A 16,504-nucleotide genomic window follows, 5' to 3' on the forward strand; every position below is an offset into this window, starting at 1 on the left:
ATAGTCATGCAAATAACAAAGCCAATTGTATTAATAATAACAAATATGAAAAAATTAATAGATAACATAATAGATCCTGTGATCATAAATAATCATATATAAACATATTTTGAATTATATAATTCAAACCATAATAGAGGAAGCGTAGGAAAATAGATTGCACAATTCAAAGTGCTATATATCCATGAAATATGCATTAGGATGGCTATATGATGTTCCTCATGCATATCATGTAAAAGGTAAACCACTCGTAATAAATCCACTCACATGATCAATCATTTCAATATAAGTCATATACATAACACCATACATGCTTAGAAGTTGTAGGGGGTGCATGACATGCTAGGATACCCCCACTTAATAAAACATTATGTAAGTACGAATGCATATGTAACATATTCTGAGAGTTTATCTTTGTATATACCATGGAAATTTGATAAATGCATAGAATAATAGAAAAATGAATGAATACTACGATGTAGCTTCCATGATATAATGATTATTGATACTAAAATTTTAAGTTGATTGATGGTGTTATATCTCAAGTTGGTAACTTCCCTCACTAACCTTGCTCTTGAATGAAACCCCAAAGACTTTGAAATTAGACCATCTTTCTCCCTCTCTTTTCAATCCAATGAATGGTGAATGAAATGGAGTGAAATTTGCTTAAGACTATACATATAAGAGCAATATGGTCATACATTATACATTTTTTAGTATAAATTCGTGTTTTACAAAGAAAAAGAATATCCATCTTATTTATGAAAAAAATATGCATAAAAAAACTACATGAGGTCAGGATCATTCCTACAAAAATCTTTCTTGAACCAATTATCAAAGAGCTCTAAAAACTTCAATCATACATGGCTATGTTAATTTGTTGTACCGCAATTCAAAAACGTTTATAATACATTACCGATCTAATAATATGCATTATTGGTATAGATTGAAAGCTACATAATTATATTGTGGCATGCATTTGAAAGTAAACTTAGATTAGCATGAAGCTTAATACATGCATACTAACTTAACTCAGGTGTGGTTTAAGATGATACTTTGGCATATCAACTTGAAAAATAAGAAGTGGATCTCAATTTTATATCAATAAATTTTCTTGCACAAGTTTTATTTTCATTTCTTATGTCTCCAACAACATAGCCTACATCTACAATAGTAGCAAACAACATTGGTTTTCACTCTGCAGCTCGAAAATGGTGCATAAGCTAATTTACCTGAGTAATTAAAACTAATTTTGTAACATGGACAAATTCTAGGCCGCAAGAAATACATGCCAAGTGGGGAAAAATTTAAGAAATGCAATCTCATGTTCATATCAAACCTATATCTTCATTATTATATTTATGTTTATTACTTGTTAAACATATCTTTACAATTTATTATAAAATGAGAAAACATCATAATTGTCATTAAAATAGATGGATACGATGAACTGATTTTCTTCCTTAAATTTCACTAATAACATGTGACATAGGAGCATTTATTTCCCGCGAAACCACGATCTTGATTGCAAATAATTCCACGATAAGCGAAAACAAGGATCTTGTGATAATTGGTTCTGACAAAGGGTCACCAATTTTGGATTTCAACATATTTTTTTCTTTCTTTTTCTTTATTTTCTTGTTCATTCCAACTTATCAATTTTCTAATTAGGGTATTTCTATTAGGAGATTATTTATGTGTTTTTTTTTAAGATAACTTTTGACTGTTATTATTATATTTGGAGACGTGGTTCTCTATTTTATGCTATTAGAAGTGTTGTATCATTTCTTTTTGCAAGTGACGTGTATGTATATTGCTCAGGAACTGGTGATGAACCTCCTTGTTACCCATACCATATTTTTTCATCATTTTTATTGTTATTTAATTAAAGAGAATCGTTGAACAACTCAAATCTACTACCCAATAGAAGATTTTGTCGCTTATCCATCTCTGGCTTTCGTCATTCATTTGCTATTCCTCAACAACCTACACTCTAAATTTATTTCTTAAAAAGCTTCTAGGTGCTCTAGAATGGTATCATTTTATATTAAAGCTCAACAAATCCTAGATTTTTAGAGATTTATCTCTTTTACCCCAAATTCAAAATTCCAATGAAAAAAACAAAACATCAACCTTAGGCCATACCCAAATCATTTCTACAGCAATTCCTTGCCCAAGCCCCAAATTTTTAAAATCCAACATTTCTATCTTCACAAAAAATATAACCCGACTCCTAACACCAAAACCTAAACTCCCAACCAACTTTTGATTTGCAATCCTACATCTACTTAAATCCTGATCAGGAGAAAATGATGTAATGTCCCAAGAAGAAACCTTCCACAAGGTGTTCAAGAACTTATTATAGATGATATACGACGATAAATCCTCCAACTAGAATAGAGGCTTTCTGCCTTTGGGAGGAGATTAATTGTTGAGGACATCCATAATCAAAATGTGACTGACCTAAATCAAGAGGAGGAAGTGAATCCCTTTTATCAAGAAACTTTAAGTGAAGAACACTCGATGTTAATATCACAAGAATCTAGGATCCTAGAGTAACAATGGATTTATCAAATTTTGACAGTAGCGTGGATCTGGATGCGTTCATCGAGTGGCTTTCAACAATAAGAGTCATTTATTACAAGAACATTCCATTTGATAGAATGGCCAAGCTAGCTACTATTAAGATAAGTAAAATACTTCTTTGTAATGGAAAAATTGGAAGTGCCTACGCCAACATGAGGGAAATAGCAAAATCACTACCTGGTCTAAGATGGAAATAGAGATGCGGCGCAATTACTTTTCTTTGCATTACAGGAAAAACTTGTTCTTGAGACCATCACTTATAACAGAAAGATCTCTCAGTCAAGGAGTACATAGTTCGGTTCGAGCAACTTATGTTGAAATGTGAATTGGTGGAGTATGAGGAGAACACTATACCTTGATATCTAAGGTGTTTGAGATAGCCTATTGGCATTGTCATACAATTAAAATCATATTTGACATTACAAAATGTTCATAACCTAACCCTAAAGGTGGAGAGACAACAAAGTGGTATCAGTACCACATCACCCTTCAAACAAAGTTCAACCATCGGATCAGACAGTAAGAGTACATAAGTGAAGCACCCAAAACTACCACATGTAGAGAAACCACTTCAAAATGAAGAAAATCTGAAAATTGCTAGCATCCCCAAATTAGTCCCAGCCAGGAAGTGCTTTAAGTGTCACAACTTTGGGCACTTCGTGTCCCAAACATAAGGGTGGTCCCTTTTACTGAGCAGGGAATAATGGAAAGTATAAACAATGACACATGATGCTTCACAAGGTGGGGACTCAAAGGAAGATTAACAGTTTGTAACCGATGAGGGAGAGATGTCAATTATTCAAGTTGAGTCCATGAGATAGACTTAACAAGATTAACATTGGCTATCCTTACGATAGTGAGTATGAAAAAGTAGGTGTTCATACAAAATTTGAGAATGGGGTATCATGAAGTACCTTTTCAAAGGTATAAAGAGCAACAACTAGACTAACATTGGTTTTTCAAGGAAGCTATGAAGTTGAGGAGTCGATACTAGACACAAGACAATCACAAATACGAGAATTGAAAGATTTTCAAATACATAAACTACCTCTTCAGTTGCCACTCTTGAAGGAGGTCCAACATGTCATTATTTCAAATAATAAAGAGAAATTTTTGAGCTATTTTTTGGAAGACAGAGAAAAAATTCAAAGACAAGTTTTAGTTCAGCTCAACAATGCACCCATAAATAGATGGTCACACATAAGTAATAAATTGCAACTATCAAAATCTCCTTTAAGTATTTTATAAGAAAGAACATTTGATAGTGAGGTCCAAGCTCTTCCAGAAAAAAAAGCCTCTCCTAATTATGAAGAATGACATGAGCATTTTTTTCCTTGCAAAACTACAAGCACAATTGTGAATAATCCCACAATATACAAAATTAGGGATCTTGAGATCTCAGATCCGAATAGAGGGTCACCGGTTTATTATGCCAACATTTATTTCAAGTTCTTTCCTATTTATTTATTTATTATCTAATTAAATTATTTGCATTAGAAAATCAATTGTTTGTCTCTTGCTATTTTGAGACAACTTTTGGTTATTATTATTATTATTATTGGAAATATTATTCTCTATTTTATGTTTTTAGAGTAATGTATATTTCTTTTTGCAAGTGGTATGCCTATATCATGCACAAGAACAAGTGGATCCCTCTCACCACCCATATTTTGCATTTTGACAACTGTTTTTAGTCCAAACAATTGTCAAGAGTGTTGTTACAAGCTATCCAAAGGCCAGTTTCCACAACCAAGTGCAGCATATCCCTTCCCAAACACCTTTGTCTGCCCATGGTAACATTCCCTTGCTTTTCCACAATTACTTCCTCAAAAAACTAGCCTCTTAAACCCCTACTAGGAGGCATCAAAATGCGTCTTCACAATTTGACTATATTTAATTCTAAAAATACGGCTGCACATTGTAAACGAAGTTCAAACATTACAAGGGGAAATACTATATTTATCATTGAAGGAATGAAAACTCTCAAATTTCAGCATTGGTACAAAAACATAGCAGTACTACTTTATAAAAAAACTCATTATATATACAAATAAAAAAAATATCCTCCATCAAATTTGTAAAATAAGAATAGGATAAATAGAGCGAAAACATAAGAACAAATTACATATTATTATCCTTTTAAGACGACTTCATTTCAAATCAATGAAATTGAGCCTATCAGCTACCAAGAACTGCCATGATAGTTGAATTATATCACACAAGCAGAATCTCCTGCATCACAGAGCATGACGACTCTGCCTCCCAGAGCCTGGCTAGACAGGTCTGGCTGGGCCTTTGCGTACTCTTTCTGGACGAATGCAGTGGCCTCGTCAGCCTGATCGGCATCGACGAATGCAAGGCAGCATCCTCTAAAACCTGCACCACTGAACCTCGCACCGAATATGCCAGGAGTCCTCATAAGAATCTCATAGAGTTGTATCATAGGTTCACAACCTGCATTAAGATTATCACCAATATGCTCAATTACAAGTTATATTTGATTATATATTTATTAGGAATGAAAAATTATAAATTCGTGACAACTTTTTATATGATCCTATTATATGCTAAAAGATGTTTGATGGCAAAAGAATTAGCTCTGGATATGCTGAATAAAATTTTGATCAGTATGGGTCTCAAAATCATTGAATTTACTGATGCAAATTTTGATTGATTTTTTGTACATTACACTCATCTCAAAGCAAGTGGAAAAAGATCTATAATCAGGGCATCCTGATACGAAATTTTTGCATTTTAATAGAGTTTATAAAGCAAGAAAATCCATTTAGGAATTACCACACTCATAGTTTTGTATGGAGCTGAGGCCAGAAGCTGCAATCAACTTTCCAAATTCTAATAAATTCCCTGAAGCCCATGCTTTAACTCCTGCAACAACAGAAAAAAGGGGGCAAAAAGGACGCGAGTTCATCACCATGAATTAAGTCTAACAGCGAAAATGAGAATATAAGAGTTGGCAATTGAAATAGGTTCACAAAACTGAGGACATTATCCGTAGCTCAAGAAATAAAAATCATTTGATGGTCAATTAAGAAAGACGCTATATTCTTTTTTGAACTTGTTGTTTCAGTATGAACAAAATATATTTCCCATATAAAGGCCTCTTTCCTTTCATTAGCTATCCTAGTGCAAATAATGGTTTAACCCATTTTTTAAAATTCTATTTGCTTTTATATGTGAATTGATGCCAAATAACAGCTGATCGAACTAATAAAACACATCAAACTATCTAGATGAACAGTTTCGCTATACCGAATCATAAAATAATCTAGATGAACAGTTTCACTATACCGAATCATAAAATAATTAACAACTAGATCATATGGAAACATGAATGAGCATGTACCTTCAATAACCCTCTTATTTTCGGAGAAGTAATGCTCTGCTCTTTTTGCTAAATTTGCTTTTAGTTTGTGCTGAAACAGACATCGTAAAAAAAGTTCAAACACCCAAAGTTGGAAGAGCTGTTGATTGCTTTCAAAAAAAAAGAGCATTCCAGAAACGAAAATATATTTTTTTAAAAGAAAACAAAGAAAAAACATAACAAAACGAAACAAAACTTGAGGTAGTTACAAACTGATAGGTCATAGCTCTTTAAAGTTTAAGGAGTTTTGAAGAAAACTGAGGAATTAGAAAACGTTTGTTTTGTGGCCCCATTTTAGTTACATGGGGGAGAAGAAACAAAGAAGCAAAGAAATAAGAATGAGTCAAGAAACTGAATAGAGGGAAGAGGAAGTGAGAGGGTCGGAAGTCAAGGATGTGAGTTCGCCCTGCAAACCGATATGAGAGGCAGAAGCACTCGTGCGTACGGTCAGAGAATAGAGTAAGAAAAAAGAAGAGTCGTGTGCTTTCTTACCTAAGAAAATAAAGCCCTGCCCTACCAAGCAGCCTCATGTGTTGTGCTCGAGGGAAGAAGAGAATCGCAACATTGTTTTGTTGCGTCGAGCCACGACCAAAGCTAGAGGAAGGAAAAAGGGTGGAGAAGAGCATAAGGCACGCGTGTGGTGTCCATCAAAGAAGTTCAGTGCAATGAAGTAGCAACTCTGTTTTGCAATCAAACCAAGTTGTAGTTTGGTGCATGGCTAAGAGTAGGGAGGTGTGTGATGCTTTTATGCGCATGGATTAGGGCTCGACCTAGGAAGGTATATTTTAATAAAATTTATTTAATTGATTTAATCATAAAATTATAAATATTATTAAATAAAAGTGTGTGTTTCGTGGCTTGTTGGTATAGCAGTCTCTTTGAAGGTCGTAAGTCCCCTCAGGTCACAGGTTCCAATTCCTCGTGTATAGAGTGTGAAATTCGAATATTTAGCACACCAAGGGATGGTCGGTTCGTCAAATAGCCTTCAAACATTTCTTAAAAAAAATAACAGTCATTTCAGATCCCAAGCCTGAATGTGAAAAGTGAAGGGTTGCATTAAGTAGTCGACAGCAAGCGTAAAACTTATAGAAAAAATCATGACATGAATCTTTTCGATCATTATGTAAGTGTTAAGGCGTCCCTTGGAAGCGACACGTTGTACGGTCAGAATACAGTGAAAAGTGTGCAAGGTCCGCTACACAGGTGTTTGGGTGTAGTGTCAAATAAGTAAGAGTTTTCACATTACGGACAAATGCGGGTAAAGAAATTAGTCAATGAAACTAATATTAGGATAGGTGGAATATAGGTACCCTTATTGGTAAATTTATGGAACTAGTTGATATTATGATTCATAAAAAGATAAATATCTTCTATGTTCAAGAAACTAAATGAGTTAGAGAAAATGCTAATGAGATTGATAACTTAAGTTTTAAACTTTGGTATTCAGGTTAGAGTCGCACTAGAAATAGAGTAGGTGTAATTATAGATAAGAGTTTGAAAAATAATGTTGTAAAAATTAATAGAGTTGGAGATAGAATTATAGACCTTAATATTATTGTTGATACTAAGATTTTTAATAGTACAAGTGTTTATGCTCCTCATGTAGGTTTAGATATAGGTTCTAAAGATAAATTTTGGAATGACTTAAAAAACTTAATACAAATGATACCTCTTGAAGAAAGAATTTTTATTGGAAGAGATTTAAATGGATATATCGGTAGAGTGATAGATGATTTTAGAAATATTTATAGTGGCAACGGTTTTGGAGTGATAATGAAGAAGGTAGAGCTATAGTAGATTTTGCTTTAGCGTATGATTTTTTTATTACAAGTGCTAGGGCGTCCCTTGGAAGCGACGCGCTGTATAACCTGAATACAGTGAAAAGTGTGCAAGGGCCAACACGTATCAAATAAACAAGGGTTCTCACACTACGGACGAATGCGAGTAAAGAAGTTAGTCCATAAAACTAATGAAACTAATATTATGATAGAATCTTGAAATTTAGGTACTCTCAATGATAAATTAATGAAATTAGTTGATATTATGATTAATAGGAAAATTAATATCTTATTATTCAAGAAACTACATGGATGGGAGAAAAGGCTAAGGAGATTGATAATTTAGGTTTTAAACTTTGGTATTCTGGTAAGAGTCGCACTAGAAATGATGTAGGTGTAATTATAGATAAGAGTTTGAAAGATAATACTGTAAAAAAATTAATAGTTGGAGATAGAATTATAGCTCTTATAATTATCATTGATACTAAGATTTTTAATATTATAAGTGCTAATACTCCTCAAGTAGGTTTAAATACAGGGTCTCAAGATAAATTTTGAAATGATTTAGAAGACTTAATACAAATGATACCTCTTGAAGAAAAAATTTTTATTGGAGAATTAAATGGTTAAATGGACATGTCGGTTAAATGGACATGTCGGTAGAGTGGTAGAAGACTTCAAAAATACTCATGACAGCTACGGTTTTGGGGTAACTAATGAAAAAAGTAGACCTATTTTAAATTTTGTTTTAGCGTATGATTTTGTTATTACTAATACTTTATTCAAGAAAAGAGATGAACATTTTATTACTTATAAGAGTGAATCTAATAAAACACAAATTGATTATTTTCTTATGAGAAGAAGAGATCGTTGAGATTGTAAAGATTGTAAGGTCATTCCAAGTGAGAATTTAAGTACCCAACATCGTTTATTAGTTCTAGATTTTAAGATGAACAGTTGTAAAATAAAAAATATTAGAACTCATTATCGTAGAATTAGATGCGTGAACCAAAAGCACAAATAAAATTGTTTTTATGAGTAAAATTCAAGATTTCAAAATTTGGGATGTTCACGAAGATGCAAATGTTATGTGGGATAAAGAAACAAACACTATTAAACAAGTATCAAAAGATGTGCTTGGAGAATCAAAAGAAAATATTTTTATAAATAAAAATAATTGGTGGTGAAATAATAATGTGCAAGAAAAAATAAAATATAAGAAGTTATGTTATAAAAATTGGTTTAAATGTAAAAGCTTAGAGAACTGAGAAAAATATCAAACGGCCCGGAAGGAATCTAAAAGAATAATCTATAACGCTAAAAATTCTACTTTTAATGATCTTTATAATATATTAGATATTAAGAAGAGTGAAAAATATATGTATAAACTAGCTAAACAAAGAGAAAAGAAAAGTAAAGATTTAACTCAAGTAAAGTGTATTAAAGATGAAAATCAAAAAATACTTTTCTTATAAAAAGATATTCAACATAGGTGAGTTATTTTGATAAAATTTTTAATGAATTTCCTGAAAATATGATCGACCTTAGTGATCTTAATGTCGTGAATAATAATAAAACATTTCATTTTTACCGTCGCATTAGTAAAAAATAAGTTGAGAGGGCTTTAAAGAAAACCAAAGGTGGAAGTCTGTAGGACCTGATGATATCTCAATTGAAGTGTGGAAATATTTAGGAGATTTGGGAGTTTCTTGGCTTACTAAACTTTTTAATATTACTTTAAAAACTAAAATGATGTCTGAGTGGAGGAAGAGTATTTTGGTCCTCATTTTTAAGAATAAAGGTGATGCACAAGAGTATGCAAAATATAAAGGAATTAAGTTGATGTGTCATACTTTAAAATTATGGGAGAGGGTAATTGAACATAGGTTAAGACACATTACAAAGATTTATCATAATCAATTCGGATTTATGCCGGGCAGGTCTACTATGGAAGCTATACATTTATTGCGAGGTTTGATGGAGAAGTTCAGAGATAATAAGGAGAATCTACATTTGATTTTTATTAATTTAGAAAAAGCTTACGATAAGGTTCCAAGTGATATACTTTGGAGAGTTCTTGAGAAGAAAGGTGTTGATACGACTTATATTCAAGTCATTAAAGATATGTATACTAGAGCTGTTACTTGTGTTCAAACTGAAGGAGGATTGACCAAATATTTTCCTATGTTGGATTACATCAGGGATCGGCTTTAAGCCCATATTTTTTAGCTTTAGTTATGGATGGTCTTACTGGACATCTACAAGAGGATATACCTTCGTGTATGCTTTTTGCTAATGATATCCTGCTCGTAGATAAAACGAGAGAAAAAGCCCAGGAAAAACTTGAATTATGGAGGTCTAAATTGGAGTCTAAAGGCCTTCATTTAGGTAAAATTAAAACTGAATACATGAAATGTAATTTTAGTAGTAGCTCTAGTGACAGAAGTGTGACTTTGGGTGATCATGGGTCTGTTGTTTAATTTAGATACCATGGGTATGTTGTTCAAAGCGAAGGTGATATAGATGGGGATGTTAATAGTAAAATTCAAGTTGGTTGATTGAAGTGGAGGAATGCTTCGGGCCTTTTGTGTGATATAAAAGTGTCGTTTAGACTTAAAGGAAAATTTTATAAGACGGTGGTGAGACCTGCAATGCTCTGTGGCGTTGAATGTTGGCCTTTAAAAGAGAAGCATAATAATTAGTTAAGTGTTGCCAAGATGAGAATGATTAGGTGGATGAGTGGCTTTACACTTAGAGACAAAATGCGAAATGAATATATTCGTGATAGGGTTGGTGTAGCTCCTGTGACGGACAAAATTAGAGAAAGTCGTCTTAGATGGTTTGGTCACATTAAACGTCGACCATCTGATGATCCAATTAGGAGAGTAGATGTTTTAGATTTGACTTGTGTTAAGAAAGGCAGGAGTATACCTAAGAAAACTTGGGCTTATTGTATTAAAAATGATCTTAATTTACTAGAACTAAATGAACTAAATAGAACGCAATGGAGAAAAAGGCTTTGTTGTTGTTGTTGTTGTTGTTGTTATTAAGGCTTTGTTGTTGTTGGTGTATGATTTTGTTATTGTTAGTATTTTATTCAGAAAAGAGATGAGCATATTATTACTTATAAGAATTGATCTAATAAAACACAAATTGATTATTTTCTTATGAGAAGAAGAGATCGTCGAGAATGAAAAGATTGTTAGGTCATTTCAAGTGAGGATTTAAGTACTCAACATCAATTATTAATTCTAAATTTTAAGATAAAAAGTTGTAAAATAAAGAATACTAGGAATAATTGTCGTAGAATTAGATGGGGATACCTAAAAAAGACAAATAAAATTATTTTTAAGAGTAAAACTCAAGATTTCAAAATTTTGAATGTTCATGAAGAAGTAAATTCTGTGTGGGATAAAGTAACAAAAATTATCAAACAAGTGACAAAAGTTGTGCTTAGAGAATTAAAAAAAAAAAGTTTCTAAAAATAAAAATAGTTGATGGTGGAATAGTAAGAAAAGATAAAATATAAGGTATGTTATAAAAATTAGTTTAAATATAAAAGCTTAGAGAACTGGAAAAAACATCAAACGGTTCATAGGGAGTCTAAGAGAACAACTTTGACGCTAAAAGTTTTCTTTTAAAGATCTTTATAATAGGTTAGATACTAAGGATAGTGAAAAATATATGCATAAGCTTGACAAACAAAAAGAAAAAAAAGTAAAGAAGTAAAGTGTATTAAAGTTGAAAATCAAAGTGTTTTTCTTAGAGAAAGATATCCAAAATAGGTGGGTGAGTTATTTTGATACACTTTTTAATGAAGTTCGGAAAATACGATCAACCTTAGTTGCCTTAATATCGTTAATAATAATAAAATATTTCATTTTTACCATAGCATTATTACACCATCGCATTAATAAAAAAGAAGTTGAGACTTTAAAGAAAACCGAAGCTGGAAAGTCTATAGGACCTAATGATATCCCAATTGAAGCGTGAAAATATTTAGGAGAGTGAAAATATTTAGGACTTACTAAACTCTTTAATATTATTTTAAAAGCTAAAAAGATGCCTGAGAAGTGAAGGAAGAGTATTTTGGTCCCCATTTTAAAGAATAAAGGGATAAGGAAGAGTATTTATTTTGGTCCCCATTTTAAAGAATAAAGGGATGCATAAGAGTGTACCAAAGTCTCGGGGAACGAAACACACACAAACACACACATAAATATATGTATATATATATAAGACGACATAAATGTAAATACTGAATTTAGGTGTTTAATATGTTTTTATATCTTTTTAAAATTTTACATAAAAATATATACATTTTTATTAGTCATAAAAATATTATCCATAAAGTTTTAGTTCATTACTTTAAGACACGTGTGTCTCATACGCGTCCTACGTATGCTATGTGTGTCATCTTTTTTATTAATATTATTTAAATCTGACACTTTTGTGTCGTGTACAACACGTGTCAAAGTCATGTTAGAGTTGTGCCCATGTCCAATATGTGTCCGACACTGCATGGCTCCTTAAGTCGTTGTGTCCGTACATCAAAGGCAATAAGCTAGGTAAGGGGTCTCTGGGATGTGGAAGAGGGGCAACAATGATTATGAGTTGCTGCAACGGCAGAGCACCAAAGGAAGGTAATCCAAAAAAAAGTAATTTGTTGTTTGGGACGACTGCCCGATAGGAAAACAACAAACGGGACGGTTACGTGTTGTGGCGGCGACAATGAAGGGCAGGGACAGTGAGGGCAGCAGGGATGGAGGCGTGGCAGTGAAGAGCGAGGTGTGGGGCAGGAAAGGTTGAGGATAAATACTCCCTTGGAGACAAGCTAAAACTGAAGCACCCTTGACCCTTAGAAGGTCACCATCTCGGGCTAGTTAGAGTCAGAGCTTCTTCTTGTCCTTATATACAAACCTCGAAGGGGAACACCGAACGTCAACAACTGTCCTGACAGAAATTTGAGCTAAAACACAACAAATAATATATATAGTCTTAGTGTAAAGAATAGAGGGAACCTTGCGCAAGGAAGGACTGCTCGATCCTTTTACCACCTAGATTGAGATGGTTGGCACCTCTTAATGCTTTCGAATGGCGGACGACAGCTCTGTTAGGGTAATGCTTTCGAATGGCGGACGACAGCTCTGCTAGGGTTCCGAATGTTTCGAATGACGATCGCCATTGATTGTCACTCTAAGCTTCCGCTCCTTTCTCCTTCGTCGGTTCACACTCGTCTTCATCGATTCGCGCCTGCTCGACGCGTTCGCTTCTAACAGAGCCGCTCGATCCGGCGTAACGTCGCCTCTGGCGCCTGCGACAGAGCCGCTCGTCAGCCCAATTCACTGTTTTTCCTGCCTCAGCAACTTAGTTGTAGCTTAACGCCGACAACTCTCCTTGCTCTGATGGCGCCTCTTTATTTGGTTGAGCCGGACAAAGTCTCCTTTGCCCACGTGGTGGGTAACCCTCAGGTGGAGTCTGCAGTGGAATTCCCCTCAAGTTATAAGGAATCTCGTGGAGGCACAGATGATTGTTCTTTTATTAAGAAGGGAAATAAGAAAGGTGAAAAAGCAACAATCTTTTTCTTTGAATCAAAAATTTCTACCCTTACGAAAAAATTCAAGTTTGCACTTACTAAAAAATTTCAGTGGGGACACCCTCTTATGGATGTTATCAAAAAAAATGTTGATGATCTTAAACTAGTAGGTAAGTGGAAAGTGGGACTCATGGATATGAGACATGTGTTGATCCAACTAACAGTGGCTGAAGACTCACCAGAATTTTCTCCAAGAAATATCTTAATATCGAAGGAAAATCAATGAAGTTAATCAATGAAGTTACTCAAGTAATGAAGTTACTCAAGTGGTCTCCTAATTTCGACCCAAATCATTAAACTCCGACTGTATCGGTATGATTTAGTTTACCTGGTCTCAAGCTACATTTTTTTCATCATCAGGTTCTCTACTCTATTGGGGTCATCCTTAGGGATCCTTTGAAACTATATCTACCTACTTTCAACCTAACTAGACCCTCGGTGGCCAGAATACTTGTGGAAAGGGATATTACTTTATCTGATGTTACTGAAGTCTGGCTGGGCACAACTCATAATGGTTATTGGCAACAAATCGTCATGGAACACAACCCCCCATATTATACACACTGTAAGATGTTTAGTCATATCCTTGCTAAATGCTACAAATTTCATCCTAATTTGAAATCTAAGCTTCAAGTGAATAAGGATGGGTCTAACCCCACTGCTATGGACATTTTAGTTCCACTTGAGGAGTATATTACCAGACAAGAGGTGTCTGTTGCACCTGAGGACCCCCCATGACACTGCTGTTACTGCGAGTGACGCGAAGCTAGCACCTACAAACTCCATACAAAATAATACCGATGGACTAATACCTATAAATGATTGTGTTCAGACTGATAATCAGGAGAGCCTCGTAGTTCCACTTCTTAAAGAAGTATCTGGTATAGCGGTAACTCATACGTCACATATTGTAGAACCTATTGTGGGTATTACTGTTGGTAATCCTTCTGCTTCAGCTCTACCCCATCAGGCGGATTCTTTGGAGGAATGGCAGGTTTACACTTCCAGGAGGAAGAAGAAGAATGGAGATCTACTAGAGCTCAAGAGTCTTATGGATGATACTTTGGTTACTACGGGTAATGGTCAGCACCTTACCAATCTGCTAGCTGGATCACTACCGAGAACTAGAGCCAGAGGCAAGACTAGATTGGGATGACCCACACCTTTTCAGCGCCCGGGTGATTTTTGGATTTCTTTTTATTTCTATATATATCCATCTTTTACATTTTTTTTTTTGTGTGTTGTACTGTGTGGGTTGGGTGTTTAGGCCCACCCATACAAACCTATATCTCCATCTGTATATTTATCTTTAATATATCAGCCCTTGGTCTTTTTCATAAAAATATATATATAGCCTTAGGATAAAAATGAATGAGCCTTGTTCCAAATTGAAGGGAAAAATACGCAAGGAAAGACCGCTCGGTCTATATACCACTTGGACCAAACCGGTTGCGTGCAACAATTGTCGCGCCCACGCGGGCCTGGGTGCCCCTGCGTCGGGCATGGCACCCCGCGCCAACACAGCTATAGATATTTTTCTTCTTGGAAAACAGCTAAAATTCTTTATTGTACTCAATATGATTACCAAATTTACTCAAACATAGCCTTATGTTATAAGTTATACCTATTTATTTCCATATGGTAATAAGAAGCTGCTAGGTGAGAGAAAGTAGTTTGATCGGCCAGAGAGAGGTTGTTTTCCTAACTCATACACATGATATCCATGTCTCAACAGAGAACCGCCCCATTGGATAAATAGCGACGCAAAATGGAAAGAATTTTAGAGCAAACTATGAAGAAACTACAGTAAAGTTTTAAGCCATTTTCTTTCTAACTCTCCAGGCACAAAGTAATATTAGTACTATAGCAATAACAATATACAATAAGGAAACCTTACCGAAGATGAAAGCTATGAAAAATATAGTATTTACAAATACGAACTTCATTGGAACGGAATTTTGTTTTAGAAACCTAAAGAGAAATACAATTGGTGCTGCGTGTATTAGCAGTCAAATAGTGACAGAAGAACAAACAAGATTATTAAATATTGTAAGCTCTTGTATGATTATGTGATTAAGAGATGTTCAATACAATAAAAGGCAATTAAATCATTTACAGGATCTAATACAATACAATAATTAGTTATCAAGTTCTCAATCAAAGTATCAATAATAATAAACTTTAATATTATGCCCTTAAATATGTACTTTACACTTAGGTTGACATACCTTAATTAATTAATCAGTGACTAGGTAACTCGGTCTATACCAATATAATAACACACTAACTTGGGTTAATCATAAGGTAGACAGGATATTGACATGTTTATTTCCAGTATTAAGTATGCCAACTATTAATTAATTCTACTTATCAGTGAATTAGTTAATGAGACCGTGATAAATCAAAACTTCTAAAATGTAAGAAGTTCTGAACAGTGAGAACATCAATAACACGAATAGCAACAAGCTTTTCATCATTAAGTGTCTCAGTGCGCATCATTATAAATTGTTTGGTAACAAGTCCAAAAAAACAGTGGTACTATGAATAGTAGAAAGATTGATTATCTTCAATACCTTTTGTGCTTCAAAAATACTTGGTTCAACTGTTAAAACCATGATAAACAGTTATCAGTCAGACAATCCAAAGAGCTCCTCGCAACTATTTGGAAGTCTATACGAATATCCAATTACCTTCACAAAGACGTGGCTCCACACTCTGAGCACCCGAAGCACTGCACATCAAGTAAGCAAAAGCAAAGAATAAATTAAGCGAATACAAAGCTTTAGATCAAAATGAGATGCTCATTAACATTTTAAAAGTTATAGGGGATATTTCGATAATTTACCTGGCAAATATTTTCATAAAATTTTAAAGACTAAGCATGTTAAATAATTGGTAAAACAAAATGCCATCACATTCATTTTTAAACATAAAGACTATGTAAAGATTGTGCAAATTTAAAAGAAAACAATGGCATATAGATCTTAAGAAAAAGAAATTGTAGGATAGAGTTAAACCAGAAGTAATAGAATGAACCAATTCCATGCAGAACTAGACTAGCTTGGTCTTGCACTCCCGACCTAGCCGAAAGTACTTCAACCCACAATCTTTGTCGAAGTCTCATAATCATTATTGCCTCCAGTTCCAATTTCACTTCTCTCT

General features: G+C 33.9%; 1 protein-coding gene across 2 annotated transcripts in view; it reads right to left on the reverse strand.

Annotated features, from left to right (window-relative positions):
* Nucleotides 1–4,635: 4,635 nt before the first annotated feature.
* LOC110036505 (galacturonokinase) overlaps nt 4,636–16,504 on the reverse strand; it is an 89,749-nt gene continuing 77,880 nt past the window's right edge. For both annotated transcript variants that reach the window (XM_020740967.1, XM_020740966.1), the window contains 5 exons: nt 16,033–16,073; nt 15,916–15,944; nt 5,951–6,020; nt 5,383–5,472; nt 4,636–5,040 (listed from right to left, as the gene is read on the reverse strand). In XM_020740967.1, coding sequence (XP_020596626.1) covers nt 4,796–5,040; nt 5,383–5,472; nt 5,951–6,020; nt 15,916–15,944; nt 16,033–16,073 — 475 coding nt within the window. In that variant the 3' untranslated portion in view covers nt 4,636–4,795. The remainder of the gene's footprint in view (nt 5,041–5,382; nt 5,473–5,950; nt 6,021–15,915; nt 15,945–16,032; nt 16,074–16,504) is intronic.

Source organism: Phalaenopsis equestris, unplaced genomic scaffold (assembly GCF_001263595.1).
Source record: "Phalaenopsis equestris unplaced genomic scaffold, ASM126359v1 Scaffold207535, whole genome shotgun sequence".
In the NCBI taxonomy this organism is placed as follows: Eukaryota; Viridiplantae; Streptophyta; class Magnoliopsida; order Asparagales; family Orchidaceae; genus Phalaenopsis; species Phalaenopsis equestris.